Source organism: Megachile rotundata, chromosome 5, assembly GCF_050947335.1.
Source record: "Megachile rotundata isolate GNS110a chromosome 5, iyMegRotu1, whole genome shotgun sequence".
In the NCBI taxonomy this organism is placed as follows: Eukaryota; Metazoa; Arthropoda; class Insecta; order Hymenoptera; family Megachilidae; genus Megachile; species Megachile rotundata.
Window position 1 is genome coordinate 19,377,328 of NC_134987.1, and position 22,266 is coordinate 19,399,593.

The window sequence follows — 22,266 nt, forward strand, 5'->3', positions numbered from 1 at the left end:
TAGTATACGAGCGTAAGCGGTGATTTGTCAGTTGTTATTTGAAACGTTGGTAAAGGTTGTATTCGTAGCCTGGAGACTCTTTTGCAAATTTTATACGCGCAGGTGCCTAAGTTACCGTATCCCTAATTCTGAAGTTATCCTCAAAGTTTATAAGTTTCGAAACTCACGATCTTCAAGTTCCTGCAAATTTTTAACGCCGCAGTTCACAAACCCTTAAGTTCGCAAGTCCAGAAATCTTCAAGTTCCCATCTTCGAGAGCATCTCCAAGTTTTATCTCCCAACTTTCAAATCTGTAAGTCTCCTTTCTAAACCCAAAACTCCCCGAGCCCACAAATATGGAAATTTTCAAGTTGCGGCACACGCAAATCCCCGAATTCGAACGAACAGTCATTATGGTAAATCGTTCGGCTGAAAACCGTGGACGAAATCCAAAACCGTGAAAGGGCACAGCGATCAAGCCCGAAAAATTTTGGCGGACTATCTTCGGGCCGTATCAGCTACATGAAAAGAAGTGGCATCCCAGAGAGTTTCGTTGGCGGGCATCAAACGGTAGCTGAAACGACAGCAACCACGAGTAAAACGAGCCGTAGCGGCACAAAGGCCGTGATTCAGTGGAACGGAGTCCTGATCGCTGCAGCCGTGGTTCGCGTCCGAAGCATCCGACATCGTGGATGGACGATCCATCAGCGTAAGAGCAAGCGGCAAGACCTCGGCCGGTCGTTCGAGTACAAACTGCTTATTGTTTTTCAGCGTCCGCTAGGCGTAACGGCGCGGCAAAGAAAGGCGAAGAGAGCGGAGACGATAATAATAGCCGGTGCGCTCACGCTCGCGAGGCAACCTTCTCGCCAGCCGTTACTCGCGTCGCGTCTCGTCTCGTCGCGTCGCACCGTTTTCTCGCTTCGCCTTTATGAAATATCCTCGCCATTCTTTCCAGCCCAAGCGAGAGAGCGGGCTTCATTCATGAACGCAGTCGCGCGGAGAACAGTGATCCGCACTGTGCGGCCACGCCGCTTTAATTGCGCGTGCATACGCGCACGCGTGTCGGTAACGGATACACCGTTTTTACCGTGCCAACGAACCGATCCTCTCGCTTCCTCCCGCGAGCCTTCCTTTTACGCTTGTCTCTCGACGCACCGCGTTCGCGAGCCCGTTCCATTATCTGCTGGATGCTCGAGCGCCACGCCAAAGAGGTACAAGGTTACAAGAGGGCCGGGAACGATCGAGATAACCGACGCGGATTCCTTCGACATTCCCGGCCATATTCGCACGCTCGATGCCTGCTATCGTAATTTTGAATCTGCCGCGCAAACTCATTGGCTTGCGCGGCCCGATCGAGTGCATGTACAATTAAGAAATATCTGATGGATTTACCCGAGTTGCGTTCAACCGATCGTTGACGATGCTGAAAATGCTCCGAGGGTTCTACAGAAACTACTGTAGGGAGACGATTAAATTATTTCAGTTACACCGTTTTGTTTCCTCGTGAACGAATAATTTTGTCCTTACTCAAAATATGTACCCATAAAGAGTATCGTTAGTTTATTTTATTACTTCACCGAAAGAAAATCGTACTTCACCGTAAGTTATACATGAATTCCAAGCCTAACACTTTAAACCGCTTTTCAGGTGTCATGATCGAACGAGTTATTCGACAGATATTCCGTGCTCGATGCAGCGATAAGTAACTATTACGTGTTCAAACAGTTTCGTATAATATAGCTTCTGTTTAAACGTAGCTATTTTTTACTCGGTCCACTAAAATTATCATTTCTCGAAAGCAGCTCCGTATTATCACAACCGATCTTAACTCTGACAGCTAATTGAGGAATATGAAATGGGCCCAATTGCTAACACCTGTGCTGCTCCCTATCTTAATTAAATTTACCCTGGCAGCTGGGCAAAATTAACGCCTGTCACGCGCGAAAATAATGCGGTTTGTCGATCACGAATAACGAGAACCCTCCAATACCGCCTGTTAAAGCGTATTAAGTGCGATTATGCGTGAAATAACCTAATCGATTGACAACCTAGGAACAAACATGAGTGACAATTATTTCGATCGGCTGGTCCAGGAAAAGAAAGAGGAAATTTTAGGCTGTAAACACCCTTCTATGTAATTTCTACGCAAATACGCAAACGTTACTCGTAAACCGTACCGAGAAACACGGCACCAACGTCGTTTTACTCCAATTAATCCGCTCTGCTCCAGATTCCTTCGAGTCCGGAGCACCTGGCCAACAGGTAGATTGCGAAACGCTTGTCAATCACCGACTACGTTGACTCCAATTAAATTGTGTTGCGACGCGATGATCGATCATCGACCTGTAACAGGCCAGTCTTCAACGTTCGTTAATTTTTCGCTGGACAATCGGCAGGGTAAGGTGCCGTTTTTACGGAGTCACGGTAAGGTGCCGTTGTATGTTTTACAAGGTGACGGGATACAAGTGTAGCTAAAAGTACTACGAAACGGCTTGGAGGTACTTCATATTGTTATATCAAAAATTATATCTAAGTCTCAAAATGACAAAGACTTTGTCAATTACCATGGTGTCATATTTACGAATCTCCCTTTTCTTAAATTCCTGAATTTCCAAATGCACAATTTCCTATACCGACAAGTTTTAAATCTTTCACTATACCAAACAAGCAAGATCCCAATTCACCCAATTTTCAAATCTCCAATTTTTCTAAGTCCTCAAATTCCCAAAATTCCAAATCTCCAATTTTCCCAAGTTCACAAATAACCAAATTCCGAAATCACCAAGTTTCTTTTGACGCGAAAATCAGCGCGTAAATGGCGATCGATGTGCACGCGAGCGCGTGTACCAAGCTCTGACCTATTATGGATGCGATACGCCTCGATTTCGATCGTTGCTCGGTCCGCGGACACCTGTCACGCGTATCCGAGCGCGAGCGCGTGCCAGCGAGCACGGAGAGCCACGTTTCTATTTATACGGGCGCGTTTAACGGTGACCGGTGCGAACGGTCGTTGATCATAAGGAAGATCCGCGAGGCAGAAAGAGCGAGCAAGTTCCTCGAGGACTCGCGTGCAACGCTCACACCCGCGCCGCCACGCGACTGCTTCCCCTTCTCTCTTTGCTTATGGACTATTACTTTCCCTCTCTGCTTCCTGGCTATCGTGCTTTTTTATCTTGGATACCTGTCACCTTCTTCTTCTCGCCTCCGAGGGACACGATGTGGTGCGATAAATCTACATAAATCGATGTATCGTACCGATTGCGTCGAGTCTTTAACCCTCGTTCCGTTGCAAACGAGCTGTGCGGTTAATGAAATTATTATCGTGATCTCTGACGGTTGTAGTTAGAGATGAAATATGCCTTCAAAGTATCGCGCTTCTTGACATAACGTATAGACATTTTCTAAAGCGCTCACAACTTCGGATCATCTTATAGAAAAATTAGAACCCCTAATCTTGATAGCGATTATATTTCGTTATCTCGAAAAACGCGTCGCATCTTCCTAACGAAAAGGCCGAGTAATTTCGGAGCGAAACAGGGCCACGAAAGAAAGATTTCGCGTTCGCACGGTAAGCGAGTCATCCTCGGTAAAAAAGTCTTTCAAGTGACACGCGGCTCAGGAAGGGTGGAGACAACTACGATGAAACGATAGAGGGCCAAAGAAAAGCGTCCGACAAAGGATACTATTTATAATCAACGGGATGCACATCACCGGATGAGCGTCGCGGGGGTGACACAGCTGAACAACGAGAAATACGAACAGCAGCAGCAGAAGAAGAAGACGAGGAGCGAAGGTGAAAAAGGAAGAGCCGAACGGGGCCGGTCACGCGTGGGGACTGCGATATATTAATAATGGGAGCAACAAAGCGGCAAGGAAGAAGAATAAGGTACAAGAGGAGTAAAAAAAAAGGAAGGAGAAGAAGAAGCTACGAGAGGGGACGAACACCGTGTTCGCGTCCTCCTCTAACCCGTTGCTCTCTCGGTTCCTGTTCTAAATTCGTCGCGGACCTCGTTGCAACCGTTTGGCTTAAGGCTAACGGTCCTCTCCTCTCTGAGCCTGTCCCTCTCTTTCGCGAGCCGGCGACTCTCATTCATGAGAAGAGACACGGAGAACTCGTGGCTAGAGAATCCGGCGAAAGAGAAGAGGACGCGAGAGGTAGCCGCGAAGAGGATCGAACAGAGACGGAGAAGCGAGAGGATGAGCGAAAGAGAGCGCCGGAAATGCTCGCGAGCCAATGTTCATTCACAAGCGGCCACGACCTGCTCGTCTTCTTCTTCTTGGTCCTCTTCTTCTTCTGCGGCCGCTGTCGCTGCCTCCTCTTCGTGGTCGTCGTGCTCGTCGTCGACGTCCGGAGCAAAACGTCCCGACGCCACCGCCGCCGACGCCGACGTCGTCGTCGTCGTTCTGCATAAATCTACTCCCCTCTGCGAGCTTCTCTCCCTCGTACACCCACTATAAAGTAGCCGCCAAGAGGATGCAGCAGGACGCGCACAACACTCATTGTTCTTGTCTGCTGCCAGTGGCGTAACCACACGCTTTTCTTGCTTTACAAATTTCAACGTTGCGACTTTAAGAATTTGACTTGGGAATTTGAAAATATCAAGCTTTATATAATTAGGAATTTGCAAACTTGGGGATTTGAAAATTCCACGATTTAGAAGTCCGTAGATTTGGACATTTAGGAATGTGAAAATTTTTATATTTAGAGGTTTAAAGGTTTGAAGATTTAGAAATTTGAAATTATAGAAATTTGAGCATTTGGGAAAGCTTGAAAATTTCTAGCACCCTATATCTCCTACCTCACCCTCATATACCGAGTTATTTTGAATTTTGAAAATGTTCATCCGCGGTTACGCCAGTGTTTTCTCCCGCACACGTACCCGCGATCGGAATAGAACGGTATCCCGTGGCCGGTGGAACGGGTTAATACGTCGTGTGCCGCGGAACGCGCGACGATGGGCCATCTCGAAACGAATCGTCTCCCGCGGGCGGACGTCGGAAACCCGCGAGGTCAACGCAGTCTAAACACAAAACGAAACAGAAGTCGACTTTTATTCGGTACCCGGGGAAATTTAGCCCTACGCGTTTCCGTTTGCTGCCTTGTCCGTGACAATTTTGCACGCTCTTCTTGGCCTCCGCAGATTACACGAGACGGTTTTCGCGCTGGGAGAAATCAAAGAGAAACGGATAATGTTGCGAATATAAATTTTGTCGGGGGAAATATCAAAGCGTGCGCTGAAAAATGTTACAGTCGAGGTTCCATCGTCGCGGTTCATTCAGGAGAATAAGATATTTGGCTGACTAGCGGGCGTACCGATACTACTTGGTCTGACCACGTTTTTAACACTTCTCGTTCACTCTGCTGCAGTAGAATCAGACGCATAGAGCGAGGCACGATATGATAGTTATGTTCTCTACTACTTTTATGACCCGTCACGTAACACTTTCATAACAAAATTATAAATAATATAATTTTCTACAAATTTTCTTCAGAAGAAAAGATATCATAAAAGATTGATAATGTTATAAATAGATATTTGAAATACGTAATTAAAAGATTAACGCTCAGCTGTTATCTAAACAATAAAATAAAATCTTCGAGTACAAAGGGTTAAGATAATTTTAAGCAAGCATCATCGTATTACATAACTCATCTTGAGTCCATGACACATTTATACCAATCTTCTATAAATAGCGTTGATAATAAAATAAATGAACGATGCTCTTCGGATTTAACGAATATGCTAATAATGTACGTGAATGCCAGAGAAGCTTAAGCGTACCGTCTGACATCGTACGGTATTTTTCTCCTTCGGGACATCCTAATCGAGTTCCCGATCGACAGACACGCCTTAAATTGCAGGCTTAATTAACAGCCGTGATTAGAGTTTGTAATATACGTGGGTGTCGGGTGATTGTATGTTACAGCTGTGAAATTGTGGGCGGTTGATGTTCGCGGAATATTTGATCGCGTTTGTACGGTGACGTTTCATTCGTGGGTGTAGATACATGTGCACATAGTCTCTAAGGGAAATGTGCGTTTCTTGGAAAATTGTTTGAGATGGTACGTCGCTGGAAGAATCGCGCGTTTCCTGTTCCACTTACTAAATGCAGGCCCTGCTATTTCCGTGCTGCAATCTTCGGCTTGTAATATCAGCGGTTAGACTGTAGTCCTTAATTACCGTGACAACTGTTTTATGCTTTTCTACCTCTCTATTTGATACTACTGGACATCTTACTATGGTTTGCAATTTTCAGATTACCAAATTTTCGAGTTTTTTATGAATCAAATCTCTAAATTCCGAAATTTACAATTTCATAAGTTTACAAATTCCTAGACACTTTTACATCAAATTCAAAATCCACAAATTTCCAAATCTCTAACATCCCAAATACTCACGATTCTGCGCACATGTCTACGTCTACATCGTTAGGCGTCTGTTCGACATCGATCTTCTCATCCCCCAAAAGCACTAAAACCTAAGTCCTAATCAAACCGCGTCCTTTATACCGATCGAGTAAATTTACGAGCACGCTATATTTCGAGCGAAACCATCAGTTTTTGTAATATCTGGCTAGCCCGGGTTATCTCGTAAATTAACAGCCCTCGACAGGCAGTTCATCGTTCTGAATCGAAATAATCTTCGCAAAACGTTCGAGGAACACATTTTAGGGATAGGCGTGCACCCGGTGGTCCAAGGAAAAAGCGCATCGCCGCGTTTTGTGGCCGTCGCGTCAATAAAAAGGGAGCATCCGCGAAGTGGACGAACCTCGAGGCGCGCGTGTTCGCGTGTGCGTTCGTGCGTGTGCGCGCGTGTGTGCGTGTTCTGTTTAGCGCGTCGGTGGGGATGGTAAGGGGCGCAAGTCAAGGGTGCATTGGTGCGGAGGACGAGCAGCAGCCAAGAGAAGAGGGGGAATGGGGTTTTGCGGAGGACATGAAAGGGATGCGCGCCGACGCCATTCTCGTCCATTCCTCTCGCAGCGGTAGGAACAGCGAGGGTGGCCGGGGGTGCCGGTGTACATACAAACCGTATATACCGTATGTACCTGTGCGTGCGCGATGGAGACGAGACAGGATATTTTATCTGACACGGCGAAGGCAAATGCAACGAGGATCGAACGCGACGCTCAAACTGAGCCATACAAGACCCACCGCCGATCGCGCGCAAACCTCCTCGCGCTCCTCTTTGCATTCTTATCATCCCATTTTTTTCATTCTTCACCTTACAACATTCTTTTCGTGTCAAGATAACTAATGTTACTACTTTTTGTTTGAACTTCAAACTTAATTTAACATAAATTGTATCCATAATTTTACCGTAATGTTTAATTATAATTACATGAAGTCAGATTGCTAAATAAATTCAGTTTAAGTTCAATTATCTTGGATTTGCATTATAGCATAAACACTTTCAATGTTCCTTTAATCTCAAAAAAAATAAATTTAAATAAATAAAGATTGGCCAAACACATGCACTATTGAGATAAGAAATACGAATATACATTCAAAGCAAATATCCCGTACCAAATGTCACGTGCATTGTAAAGTGCACGGGGGTAGAAAGGGTTAAACATTACGAATGAACAAAAGTGCCATTAACTGTGACCGATTTCGAACAATTTACCTAACAGTTATAATTCCTGAAATTCAATCGGAGGTAATCACAATTACCCTCCGTAATCAAGCTCTTTCAACGACATCCGTCAGCGTTAAATTCTTGATAACGACAGAAAAGACAGTTGGCTGTAATGCTCTAGGAGAGAACGAGTATGATAATAGGTAAATACAGAGCGGGGAGCAATGGCGTAATCGCGCACCTGCAGAGATTTCTACCTGAGCGAACCGCAGGAGCCAGTGGCAGCGGAGGTGGAAGAAGCGATTCAGGGATGTGGGCGGACAGCTCGGCGACAACAATAAGCATTGTGATTTGCGCGGGTGTGCCTTGGCTCTGATTGGTCGGCTTCCACCACCTCCACGGCTCCGTCGTAGGGCCGTCACCGGCGGCCGGGGGTTGTACCGCGACCGCCGCCTCCGACCGAAACAATAGACAATGCGCACCGCTAACGTCGCCCCACCTGATTCCATACGTTTTTAACTCCAATTTTGTTAAATATCACAGATTTAACGTCTAATTTACAACTTATTCGGTCGATGAGATCACGAGTTTCTATTCGCAACGTTAATTCCATAAAAAAATGTTAAGCATTCATACCGAAACGATCAAGAAAATGATAATCTTTGATACATTGATTCGCAGTTTGTTCAAGATTCAAGTGCTTTTATATTTTGGTTAGGTTCTATGCCCCAATATTTGAGACAGATTTCTCAGCTGTTATTTACACAAATTATATTCTATGGGATCGGAACGTACACGTTTTATTAAGATGTCTTGTAGACATTATATGTCATTTGCATGCAGTATTCACATAGTCATTCAACGATGTGTCACACCCTTTACGGGTGACTTTTGAATAATTTAAAAGACATGGTAACCCTTGCATGTCGAATGCAGGATCATTTTGACCCAGTATATCTTTATACATAAAAATATAAGTGAAGTACGATAACATTGTTGCGGACCAAAGCGATCCGATATTCGACTACCGTTACCAAGATCTGTTCTACCGAACGAATCCTCCACATAATAGAAGCCGATCAAAACTGTCGAGAAGCAGGGTCGAACGCGAAAGCAGAGGCAGAACCGGTGGCAGGAAATCGGTGTCGGCGATGCAACCTCCGGTAAACGGTACGCGTTACGTTGCCGACGTTCACCGTTCTCGCGTGCCACGTGACGGGGCTCTCCGTTGACTGGTGGGGAGCAAGGGCGAACAGAGAGATGGAAAGAGAGCCGAAGAACTCGAAACGCGCACGTTGCCCATCCACGGCGCTACTACGCCCAACTCCGGGTACCGCTACTCGTGTCCTCGTCCCCGGAAGGGGTTGGCGCACCGAGTGGGGGGTGATCTCGGTATCGCGGCACGGAGAACAGAGAGAAGGTCGCGGAGAGGGTGGAAAAGGGATATCGGCGGACGAACAAGAGCGATCCTGGCGAAAAACGAGACGACAACGGTGGCGGCGACGGGAGCAGAGCAGCTCGAGACGAAGGCGTAGACGAGGACGAGGACGAGTACGAGGACGAGGGCAACGGTGGTGGTGGCGTCGGGCAGATAGCTTGCGCCTCGGCGTGGGTGTCGAAGGAAGAGGGCGGTACGTACGAGCGAAAAGGGGCGTGGCAGCCGGTAGAACCCGCCGCCACCGCCGCCGCCGCAGCCGCACGGAACGGGCAGAACGGGCGCCGTCGAGCGACGGAGACGCGGTTCAAATGACCAACGGAGAAAGAGAGAGACGGTGGAAAGGGAAGTTGGAACGAGAAACAGCTAGCGGGCGGCAGAGAGGGAGACGAAGCGAGAAGGGGCAGAGAACGAGGTGGTCGGAGCGAGAGGCGGCTAGGCGGGTAACAAAAGCAAAAGGGAGAAGGAAGGAGCGCGGGAGACCGAGAGAATAGTAGCGGGGAGCGAGAGTGGCGCAGCGCGGGCGCCGAAGCGGCGTGGCGCGGAGTGGCGCGGAGCGACGAGGAGCGCCGCGCCGCGCCGCGCCGGCCGCTAGGCAGCGCCTCCGAATCTCATCCCGTTCGGTCCTCGGGGGCTTCAGTCAGTCAGCCGACGCTCCGAGACGCGGTGATTATTCCCATTGTATGCCCGCTGCTCGAGGGGGGGCTCCTTCCACCGCTGACACTCGTTTCCTCTCTCGCTCTCGCTCAGCCCGATTCCTCGCCCTCGCGGCCTACCGCTGTCGCTCCGAGGCTCGACGCGTTCCAGAGTGGCGCGAGAACGCGCGTTCCAGACCCGCGATAGTGTCGTACCGCGATACCGAGCGTCGGCGTCGCGATACCCGTCCTACGAGCCGCGTCGTCCTTTCTACCTGTGCTTCGCGCGCGCTGACCGTCGACCAGCCGAGAGGGTGTACCTTCCGCGAGTGAGACGATGGGAACCATGACGTAGATCCGGGGAACGAGGCGGTGTTGCGATCCTTTCGAAGTTGTTCGAGTTTCGCGAGCAGCCGGCTTTCCAGTGGATCGAACCTGCCTGCACGAGTGACCGTGTCCGCGACGAGTCCTGACAGCCTCGGGATCGTTGCTTTCGTTCAAGTGCCGGTTCTGTGCGGGGGTGTAATATCGTAATTGCGTGACAAGTGGCAGGAGAAGCGTCGAAGGGTAGTCGAGGCTACCAGCGCGCGAGCAGGATGATATGAGCACGCTTGGCAGGTGAGTGGGACGCGCGAACACGTGACCACCGTTGGTGTGCCCGTGTCGTATTCCGCCGATTCCCCTCGATTCGCGAAACCTCCATGCGAACCGATAGATAGATCGTAGCCAAAGAGCACGCGGCCTAATCCACGCGATAACGTCACCGACGAGACGTCCAGACGTGCACGCGTATGCGTGTGTTCCGCAACCGCCAGACAGCCGTGTAGCAGGGCCATGTGTTCCGGGAGAGGACGCGAAAGAGAAGGAGATCGGCAGAGAGAGTGACGGATCGGAAGATGAACGGAGAAAGGGAATTAGCGAGCGAGGGAAAGAGCCGCGACGAAAGAGGGTGGCAGAGAAAGAGAGGGAGCGAGCGATGCATCTGACCCAGTGACCCTCCCTGTTGCCTGGCCCCTTCGTCTCTTCCCTCTTCCATCGCTTTCCGTTTACTCCGCTCTTTCCTGTCCCGGCTTCTCCTATGTCCTCTGCGACCCTCTTCCAAATCCCGGATGAATTCGTCTTCCTTTCTTGCCTGCGACCACTTGACGGTCTACCGATCTTCTGTCTCGAACCTCTCTCGACCGGCCTGGGACACGAATCCTGAGAAAGTCTGAAACGTGATTGAACTGGATTATCCTGCATCCGCAGGAAGCTATGTTTCTTTCGATCTGTCGCAGAGGGTTGCAACGCTATTTGTTTAAAAGTATGACACTTGAACCGAAAGGGGGATACGTAGTCGAGATCTGGCTTCTCTAGGGGAATGAAAACTGAATCTGAAAGAGAAGAAACCTCGTACTCGTTGAATTTTAGAGATTTCTTTAGATCTTTAGATATAAATGTAGGCCTAGAAATTCGGATATTTAGAAATCTATAAATTTCGTGGCTTTCGAATTTTGGAAATATGAAAATGTCAAAACTGTCAAGTTGCAAAAGTAGAAGATAAAATAACAGTTGTAGAAGTCACAAACAGTTGCAGGAATTATAGAAGCACAAAAAATGTGTGATACAAGATAAGCATCTTATAAATTATATAAAAGTTGTTAGGTTGTATAATACAAATGTAGTCATAAGAGTAAGATTTGCCGTCGAATTTCTTTTAAAAAATATGAGGGAACAATTTAATATTGACAGTTCGAAGGCAATTCGTTGACACGTGAAAAATTGAAAGGAAAAGTTTTGGTGGGATTTCACCAGATGTCCGTAATGATTCACCAAGAAGGTAGATTCGAAATGTCCGTATCTCGAGCGAAAGCCGCAGGTAGACAACGCTTTTCAAGATTTCAAGTGGCCGTTCCCGAAACGCTCGGCGTAAAATCAGCTCCATTTCGACATCAAAGGGTAAAGTTTCCGGTTTGCATAAACAGAGGTAGCTCGCGAGAGGGGTTGGCGATGGTATCGTACTAAAGAGTCGCGACCGGGATAAATCTTTCAACGGGACGGTAATTAAAATCAGCGTAATCGTGTTTTTATTGTATCGCGGCATCAATCATACGGCTCACGGTGCTCCGACGAGCCAGGGCAATCGGGCTTTCTCGCGGCCGCGAACAGATACAAATTAACTCGGTTCGCGTCTATAAATATCTGTAAAATTTCACGAGAAGTGGCAGTAACGAGCAGCGAACGATTCTCCAGTCGCGTAGACCGGGAGAATGCGAGAGGAGGACACGGTAACACTTGCGGGGTTAGTTAAGCTAATTTTGCCCAGAATAAAACGCGGCACGATTGTTCCACGTCACATTGTCCCAGGCGAACACAATGCTCTCGGTGTGCCAGGAAGACAAACGAGTCGCGAATTCCCGAGTCTCGGGCTCTGCCACTCTCTCTCTTTCCATCTCTCCCTCTCTCTCTCCATCTCCTTCTCTCTTCTATCCAGCCTACGAAACTAACCTACGAGCTTGCAACGATATTAGAATAGAAATTGCCACAGTATACGTATGTCGTCCAACAGTCGGTAGAGTAAGAAAGTTGCGACGCGTGTACACGTTGGAACAATAACGAATCCCGAAAATAGAGCCTAACGCAATGAGTTGCAAGTTTCGTAGCAAGAGCAAAATTGACTTAAATGAGAAACGGACACTGGATTAGTTACGGACTTTCATTGTGGATAGGAGAATCGGTTGCCTTCGATTTTAAGGGATGAAACGTGTATAATTCTCCTAGAGAAAATATCAATCCGAAATTCTAGAAGTCCAAACTCACCAACCGAAAGTCAAGGTGTAGTGAGCCCTTCCAGTACGCCGCCATTTTCCTTAGAAAAATCTACTATACTCGATACTGTACGCTAACATACAGTTATTACTATGTATCCTCATATAAATCAATAAAGATAGCACGTGACAAATTCATTATTTATAACACACTCGATTGAAAGATTTAAACGATCCTACACATATCATCCATACAAATTAACGAAAACGCAGTTTTACTTCCACGATTCCTTATAAATGAAACAGCTCATATAATATGCAATATCCACATATGTGATCTTTCGTCGATGAATTTAAAAACAAACTAAACGTTATCCTTGAAAAGGTTAAATTAAACATTATCTAATAAATACAACAATAACTCAACAGTCGTTCTATTTCCCTTTTATAGTCGCTTTCTCGCACGCATTCTCGCGTAACAACTTAATTATCACCGACACTCGATTATATCTCTGTAGTTGTCATTACTATACCATCAAACTCTCACGTACACGTGCTATGTTATAGAGCTCAATGATGCGAGTCTATTATTCCGTCATTTACATTTTCATCTCCTTAATTATGTCTCGAGGCATTAGCTGTTTGCGCTGTTAGATCAGTCGTGTAACAATTGACGCGTGTCCACTTTTGTAGAAGATTGAAGAAGACTATTACGAGATTGTCAGTGACATCGGTGAAAGTCGAAGAAATTACGGCACCGTTCTCTGGGTGTCATTAACTCTTTGCGTTCTTCCGTTGTTTGAGAGAATCCCGCTGTTGAAACATTGTCCAGATGATACTGAACAAATTGAGCGCCTTTCGTGTGGACTATTCGAGTGCGAGGGTTGCTGAAAGATTAACACGTTAAATGCTGCAGCGATCTTATACACATTACTCAATCTTTCACTTTTTAATTAAACTTCGTATCGTCACTTCCTAGGTTAAAACAATAATTATTATGTGGGTCTATCTGCAAATCTTCACCATACGTTCAATCAGAGTCTTTCTACAAATAAAGTTTGCACAATAAATTACTCGTCACTCGCTTACGGATAAGATTAAATTCAAGAGCGTAACGTACGAGAAAAATGTCAGGAGTTCATTGTTCGTTTTTTATCATCCTCATCAACAGAGATTCTCCGGTGCAGCACGCGTATCGCTCTTCGACTTTGTCACCTGTCCATTCGTCGGTTCAATCGAAAAAAGGCAGTCACATTTCTTTATATAACGATCGGTGGTAAAAAGAGGCTGAGAAAAAAGGGGGAAAAAAGTCGAATGAATACACAAAGACAGACTTTGTTATCGAAGCGTGCATGTATTAGCATATTTATCGATCTCTTTTACATCTGTATGATCGATTCGCATAATCGACGCTGAATGGATTATCAGGCTGTGCTCCGACTAATAATAATCAGAGATACCTGTAAGCTGCGACTAAAAGCGATGTAATCGTGCAACATTGTAACGTCTTTCGACAAACTCCAAATCAAATTACCCGGATGATTATTCTAAACCGCGGCGATACGCGTTATTTTTATTTCGCGTCAAAAGTATCGCGCATAAACGCCATGATAATGCTATTTGATGGACGCAATCTAATCGCCAGCCGGTTACATAATAATTATAATGGCATTATTGAGCGTTATGCCTCAGATATGACTACGTTTTGAAATAAACGAGAACGGTTCGAGGGAATCGTCACGTATCTACGTACTTAATAGACAGTGCTAATTTACTCCTGCTCGAAATTTCCTGCCATAATAAATTCTATAGGGGTTTACAATCGTTTCAAGCGCTAAATTTGTAGAAGTTAAATTTTCTAATTCTTCCAGTTCTATCAGCACGCGTTGCGAACTGCACTTAGATACGCGGAAGTTCAAATGTTATGTTGTGTATATTCATATATATATAAAAACCGTAACATTTAACGCGTCGTAAACGATACAAAGTAATTCAAAGTGTAAAATCATTTTTTAGCAATGATATAATATCTTTTTTGCAGCTCGTATGACACGACGGTATATATTTGACTTGCAAAAGCACAACACAAAAAAAGAACTTTAATCATCGATTGATACATCAATTAATTATAATGGCGTATAGAAACGTGGCGCTGCTACAAAGTGTCGTTCGTTATTAATGAAATGATTTGTAAAATATAAATTACAGATGTGTAATAAACGCGAAGGTTATAAAGCATGATCGCGAAGCGATCATAAAGTATCGCAGAAGCATAGTCCAACATTTTTTCTGCGGGCGCAATTAGCATTATATTACGGTGATGGGGAAATTGACACGTCGCGTTCGATGTATCTAGGAAAACAGCGATGAATTTCGAACGGCCCTTTTTCTCGACGCATCAATTTCCCGAATCGATAAATCAATTTCGCGAAGTAGGATATCGTGTCGGACAAAGTGCATCGAGCATCGGTGACCCTCAAACGCGCCCTTTGCGCTTCCTTTTCGAGCGATTCCAAGCGCAAGTAAATCTACGTGCGCGTTTATCTTTTGCTCGTCACGCGCGAATCCAAAGCGAAAGAGTCAAAATCTCGTAGAATTCTGGTACAACGATTATTCGAGCACGTTTATCAGCACGCATCCATTTGTATGTACGCTGGTGAAACTTGTTTTTTTGCCGCTGAAAGAATGCTTTTTATCCGGCCTCGTGTATCTAATAGAGATACTCTGTATCGTTAATGTTTATTCATATTGTTACACGAATGTTGCGTAACATTGGCTCGTGCGTTCTTTTCAACGATATTCTACGGCCTGGAGCACGTTTTATCGTTCATTTTTTTACTGGAATTGGGTGTTCGAATATCTCGCGTTTTAACACTTAACGATTCGTACAGCCTCGATTCGGTTTGCCACTCATCAAATTTGCATACTTTTTCGTTTCGAAATTTATTAGGAGCTTGCTGATCCATGAGATGCTCCTTCTAGGATCATAACCTCTACGCCGTAATCTTCATTACACGTTCATAGTAAAACAAAATGGAGCAACTTCGGACATTTCTCTCAACGTGTTAATTATGGTTCACCGCTTTAATAAAGCACCATATTGAATTGCTAATTCCTTTGTTAGCCGAACAATTGACTCGTACTTCGAACGACTTTTTCAAATAATTCGAGTTACAGATTCAAAGTCATCTCGATCGGGTTACGTCAGTAGCGAAGAACGAGTGAACTAACGATAAATCTGTTAGATCGTGCCTCTTCCTCCGCATTTTTCCACCCGGCAGAGACGATTAAAACCGCGACAGTTCTATCGAATATCGTAGTTAAAAGTCTCGACGCGGCTAATTAGCCACGAAAATAACGTCGAACTTTTCGATGGCTGGGAAAAGGTTTGTCGCCGTTGCGCCAATTACGATGCTTCCGCGAGATCGATGGATACGCAATCGCTACTTTTTGCCAGGAAAAAAACGCCACACGGAAAGGAAAGGGATTTTCAACCTGCAATCACGGTTTCCGTTTCTGTTGCCGTCGTCGGTGCCGATATGTCGTGAGGGCAAATAATTATTGACCCCTTTACGGATACGCAATCGCTGCAAACGATCTGGATCTTCTGGCTAATTTTCGAACTTTGTTGCGGAATTTCAAATTAACTCGCTGGCTCAAAGTGACAGCTTTACTTCGTTGAAAAATATCACGCTCGATAAAATTTTCATTATTAAACATTTTCGCGTGTGCTACATTTACTTTCGAACTGAATAGAGTAAGTAAGGAAAACTTAATGTAGTCTAAAAATAAAACGACAAGTCTTAAAAATAAGTCACGAGCACATTGACGCAGCGCATTGTCAGGTTCACACAACAATAGAATAATGCTTTTGATAGTTTATGGGCAGGGACAATTGCGGCATGGGAGCAGGTTGTCATCGAGAAATCGCACGATCTTTTCTCAGAATGTAATGAGGTAAGAGAGGCCGATTACACTATAATCGTCGTGCTCGTTGTGCCGTTACAACTGAACAACCGCTACAATATCCTATCGTGACAAAGGAATTGAACGAGAATGTCGGTGTAGGATTGTGATACCGTAGTATCAGTGACAGTCTTTGTGCCTCTGATCAAGCTACCTACAGCTGTATGCTGACGTTCAGATCATTTATCGAAAAGACAAATTCGTATGTAACCGTTTCCCATTCACCGACAGAGTCAAATTTGTCAGGGCTACAATTTGGCGGACTAATTTTGTGGTGCTTCAAATTTAGCTATGTTGTATACGTTGCTGACTTCTGCTACACCAGTTATTACAGATGTAGGTATTGTATTTAGATATATTAGTGGGGCACTAGATCACTGAATACGTAGATTCATATGTATGTGGATCTCTATGCCTTGAGATCTCTACATCCCCCAATTTGTACGTTATCTGATCTCTGTGTACATCGACTCTAATGTACCTAGATCTCTAGATCCCTGTATCACAATTTCCAGATCTCTTAAAACCCTCGATCTCTATATTCTGAGAATTCTACACCCCCAGATTGCCATATTATTCTATCTATGCGCCAACCGCTGTGTCTCTAGATCTCTAGATCCCTCAATCTCTACATCCCCGATTCCTATATCTTCAGATCTCTATATTCTGAAAATTCTACACCCCCAGATTTCCATATTATTCTACCTATGCGCCAACCGCTATGTCTCTAGATCTCTAGATCCCCCAATCTCTACATCCCCGAACTCTATACCTCCAGATCTCTATATTCTGAGAATTCTACACCCCCAGATTTCTATATTATTCTACCTATGCACCAACCGCTATGTCCCTAGATCTCTACATCCCCCAATCTCTACATCCCCGAACTCTATACCTCCAGATCTCTATATTCTGAGAATTCTACACCCCCAGATTTCCATATTATTCTACCTATGCACCAACCTAGATCTCTAGATCCCCCAATCTCTACAACCCCAATCCCTATATCCTCATATCTCCTATATCTCCAAAACTCTGCACATCCAAATCTATAATTCAATCTATGAATCTACCCTATGTCCCCAAACCTTAGATCCTTCCTATGTCCACCGATTTGCAGCCCCCATGTCCCCTCAACCCTATGTCCCTAGATATCTATTTATGGTACTTGTTTCAGTTTTGGGTTTGTAATATCTGGAAATTCACAGACGATTGAACGTAGAGAAGAAAGGCGACAGTGAGAAATCTTGGTTGTTAGAGGATGTTGGTAAAATGGCCGAACGATAAATGATATTTAGGCGCCGCATGCATTTGGAAGTCACTATTCCCGTGGCTGAAAACCGACATCTGTTTTCCCCGCTGCAGTACATTATTTCGTTTATTTTTAAACCTAACCCGTTGTTCCACATCACAACCGACCCAGTGTCGTAACTCTGAAACACTTAGCCTTTTAATCGGATCGCGTCCAGTAGCAGGATAACGTTAAAGGATATTTATGATGCCCGGGTCAGTTTATCGGTGTCTTTATTACTTAATCCCGCGGATCGCTTTTACGAACACAGGTGCGTCGTAATTTATGGGAATCTTTGAGTGAGTCCAGAAATGGAGTTGTAAATGGTGTCCGATCGTAATAGGGAAATCTTGATTCGTATTTATACCGTCTGTAATATAACTGGATGATGTACGCGGTCCGTGGGTCAAATTATCTATGCATTTGTTTCATCGTTCGTTTACCGCAGGTTATCATTGCACAATTTTTCTATAACAACCTTTTATCGTGTAATATGCAGTTTTAGTAGTTAAAAGTGCACAATGAAATGTCAAGGACTAACGTTCAGCCAATGTGAAAAAATTGATAAGTTAAAAGTTAAAAACGAAAGCCTTCGTCAGAGCAAAAGAAACGAGACTGCGTGTGAATAGGAGCACTCGAGAAAAGTTTACGTCTCTCTCTCCAAATCCTAAGTCGTCTCCATTTTAGACCCTCGGTAAGGACGACAGACGCCAGAGGATCCCAAATGCATGCACTTCTACTCACTTCAGACATTCAGTTTGAAATTACAAATTTATAAATGTTTTTGACTTTCTTATACCCCAAAAGATCTTCCTGAAGATCTATTTTATTTAAATGTCTCTTTCTTGACGTTTAATTACGTTCTTATCAACGTAGGAACATTAAGTTAGAATTACAGTGAAGGTTACATTCAGATGTACATTAGATTTAGACCATATTAAATAGAGTAGGTTAAATTGAGATCAGGGTTAAATTTGAGTTAGGTTATGGATGTTACGATCCTATAATTTTATCTGAGTACGACGAAATCAGATTATGTTGAGTTAGATCAAGGTTGGGTTAAAATTATGGTTAGACTATGAGTGAGTCTAAGATACAAAATGGGTTCATTATAAATTAATATTTCCCCAAATTCATCGATACGTCGATTGTTCCTGTAACATTGAAACGAATGAACGAGAGAACATATTCGGTGGAGTAGCACGCACGTGGCTGTTTCGACAGCGATGAATTTTCCTTCTCTGTTCGAATCGGTCTCGTGGGTGCAGGCACGGCGTGTGGGTGCTGCCGGGAACACCGAAAAGACGGGGGCGGTTGTTACGGAGAATACTAACGCGTTCCAGATGCTGTCCGCTTTGTTCCCATCGATGCTCTCTCGCAATGCCTAAAATTTTCTTCTCCCGTTCTCTTTCCCTTGTCGTTTCACCGTCAACGCGTCCACCTCCCCTCGCCTCTCTCCCCTTTCTCCGTTGCACGTGGAGTCGTTTCGCGCTTAAGTATTTCCGTTCGATTGTTTTTGTATATTTACCCTCCTACTGTACCTTGCGCTTCGCTTACGCGCCTCGTAAGTCTGTTTTCGAAACTATCAAAGAATTTAGAGACCCGGAGCTTGCAGAAATTATTTGGACAAAATTTTCTTTCATCCAATTCGGAGTTTTTCGTTCCTATTGTACGCGAGGAACACGAGCGAAGAAGAATAAGAAGAGGAAGAAGCTGAGCTGGTACAGAGGACAGGAGGCAACCGGGCTAAGATTCGAGCAACTTGACACTGAACACATGGCCCCACTTCTCGAGCCCACACTCGGCCAGAAGACCCTCCGGTCTCTTCTTGCTCGCCCTTCTTTCCCTGCCTCCCTCGAGCTTTAGTCGGTTTCCTTCACTTTTGTTCAACGTGTCCCAATGCCGTTTCTTTCTTCGCCACTCGCACGATTTCGTGGCTCCGCATACCGATGCCCGCGAGACCAATTGTTCCTCCGCGATCCGATCCGTCTTTACGCTCCGAGCAAATCGTCTCTTTGGTAACCTAATGAGCTCGATGCGTTGCGACACACTTTCGTTCTCTTTTTCACTCTTCTTTAACGGGTTAGTATACTCTCGGAGTAACGAGGATGGGCCTGGAACGATGGAAACAATTTTCTATTGTATTATAATATTCTTTCATTTTTTTTTTTTTTTTGATGGATCAGGTGGATGGAGTAACTTACTGATAATTTTAGAGTGATTAAAAGAATAATTTCTGAATAGTTCTGGTTCTTCCATTTTGTTTTTGGACGAATTAGAAAGGCTTGAAGAAATAGGTTATGAGTTTCGAGAAATATAGAAGTTTAAAACATAAGTTCTTGCATACATATATGATAACATGTATCAATTCTATCAACAATTCTATTCCTTGAATCTTTACCTTGTAACATATTATACCATCTAACAATACCATTCACTTCTGTCATAAACACAATTAAATGTTCGAATCGTAAAAGGAAACGCATGTAGAGATCGAAATCTGGTTCCTGTGGTTGAAGGAAAAGTACAGTTTGTCTATGTTTCATCGGCGAAAGGTCAGGTCACTCTTCTCGCCATTCGCGCAATCGATTGTACGCTATCAATTGGTCACATTTTTCATTACCATGAACGATACACGGTGTTACTTGAATGTATTGGGTGATCTTGAAACGAGTGAGTAATTTATAGCTTTTACGCGGATCGCATTGGTTCGCAATGGGCTTTCTGTTTAAAACAGAAGTAATTGTATAATCACGCGTCACCGATAATATATTGTCAAATTCTGTGAATTTAAATACTGCGTATAAAAATCGATATCGTTCGGGAGCTCGTGCACAACTGTATATTGTAGTGAAGATAACCTTAACCTTCGTTTGATGGATCAGCAAAAATCAAGATTACTTCGGGCATACTCTTGGTGTTCGATAAAAAGTTGTACATACAAGTTAAGATTAAAACAACTTACTTGCAGGACAAAAACAACTTACTAGTTAAATAAAAAATTTGGTTTCGACATCAAACTTTACTCACGACTCCATTGAAGCTTCAACAATGAACGACCACGACACGATTTCTGGAAGCGTAATCTCTCGCTGGTTGATTGATAGGCTGACAGTAGGCGCCATTGCGTGCTTTCATCAACGTCCAAGAAAAATAAAAGAAGTAGAAATAGAACGTATCATGCACGCGGCTGTGAATCTTCCGACAAATCGCGCGGAGATAAGTCGATTGATGCAACGCGTTTGTAAAACGAACAACGATGGAACTCGCGTTTGTTGTCTATTCGTATCGAACGTCGTAAAAAGCATTTTTACGTAATGCGAACTACTTCACCGTGACCGCACCAAGATTTCCTCCTCTCTTTCTATTTCTTTGTAGATTTTAATTGACGCCTGTGGTTCTTACGCGATTATCGCGTGATCGTTAATCCTATTTGTTTTGTTAAACAGGAAATGAGCTCATTGTTCTCGATTTAATAGTTGGGAGGAACAAATGAAGTCTGTTTAACGCGATTTAAAACGTTAACGCGTTAAGATTATCTACAGGGCGTTTCGGTATAATTACGTAAACAATCGAATCGACAGAAAGCTTGTATTCAGAATTCGTTACACGATACCGCTCGGCCATTAGAATGACAAAGAGTTCGCGGATCGGCGCAAGAAAATTACCAAATCTGTTCTCTCGTATCGAGAGAAGCTCGAGGGGACAAAGACCACCGTGATCCTTCCAAAGAAAGACGACGATAATAGTTACCGTTCGGAACGTCCAAAGAGAAAGAACGAAAATAAAAGGCGTCGAAAGCGTGAAATGTCGCGAGCTGCCTCGTGATCCAGCGATTTTTCAAAGCGCTCGTCTGCGCCGTACCGCATGTGTCAGCATAGAAATAAGGAATTTCGAAGTCGTCCACGGCGGAAAAGTCGTAGACAGCGCGGGTAGGGAAAAAGTCGAGGGCGCAGGGAGGGAGACCGCGGAGGTCCGCTGATAACGTATTCTCGGTAGAAGGAAGAAGACTGACGGAAGATTGCTTTTACAGCGGCCGACAGCAGCGAGCGTTGTCGGTTCCTGTGAATGTGTTCCTCTCGTTCTCTGTTCGTCGACGCGTTTCTGTGTCGTCTGTTCGTCGTGAAAACCACGAGGTACCCGGCCTGGGACAGCTTCGGGGTGCTTGGTTAGTCTCTGATAGCGTCGCGACGACACGGACGCGAACGGGTGGTGGTGCGTTACCCACTGTGCGTGGATCCGCTGTGTGCGGGTGTGGTCCGCGCCCGCTCATACATAAACAAGAGATCGGCCGACGCGGCTTCAAAAGAAGAGACGCTAGCTGGGCCTCCATTATGTACACCATATCCCACGGCGCTCCTATAAAGAATACTAACGATATGGCTTTCTCTGCTCGAGCTACCTTTTTCTCCTTTCTTCGCTTCGTTTCTCCTTGCCTGAGAACCACTGAACAACGCCTTCGAACACCCTCTCTGCTGTGCTTTTTCATTCCTCGCAACTTTCTTTTGCTCCTCGGTTTTTTCTAGCTTCTCTAGTTCGTACATTCCTCCATTTTTTAAGACATTTTTCTTGACATTCGGCAATCAAGTTTCAATTCAATAAAATTCTGTCTGCATAAGAAACAATTGAAATTCGA

The 22,266-nt window shown here is 44.8% G+C and overlaps 1 protein-coding gene across 4 annotated transcripts in view; it reads left to right on the forward strand.

The window, feature by feature from the left end:
- The window catches only part of Sox102F (transcription factor Sox102F), a 256,815-nt gene that overhangs the window by 176,425 nt on the left and 58,124 nt on the right, over positions 1–22,266 (forward strand). The window contains exon 1 of one of the 4 annotated variants that reach the window (XM_076531619.1): positions 8,873–10,244. The exons of the other annotated variants lie outside the window; for them this stretch is intronic. Within the exon in view, the coding sequence (XP_076387734.1) occupies positions 10,228–10,244 (17 nt within the window). The 5' untranslated portion in view covers positions 8,873–10,227. Of the gene's footprint in view, positions 1–8,872; positions 10,245–22,266 lie in introns of those variants that run through there. 4 annotated transcript variants of the gene reach the window in all.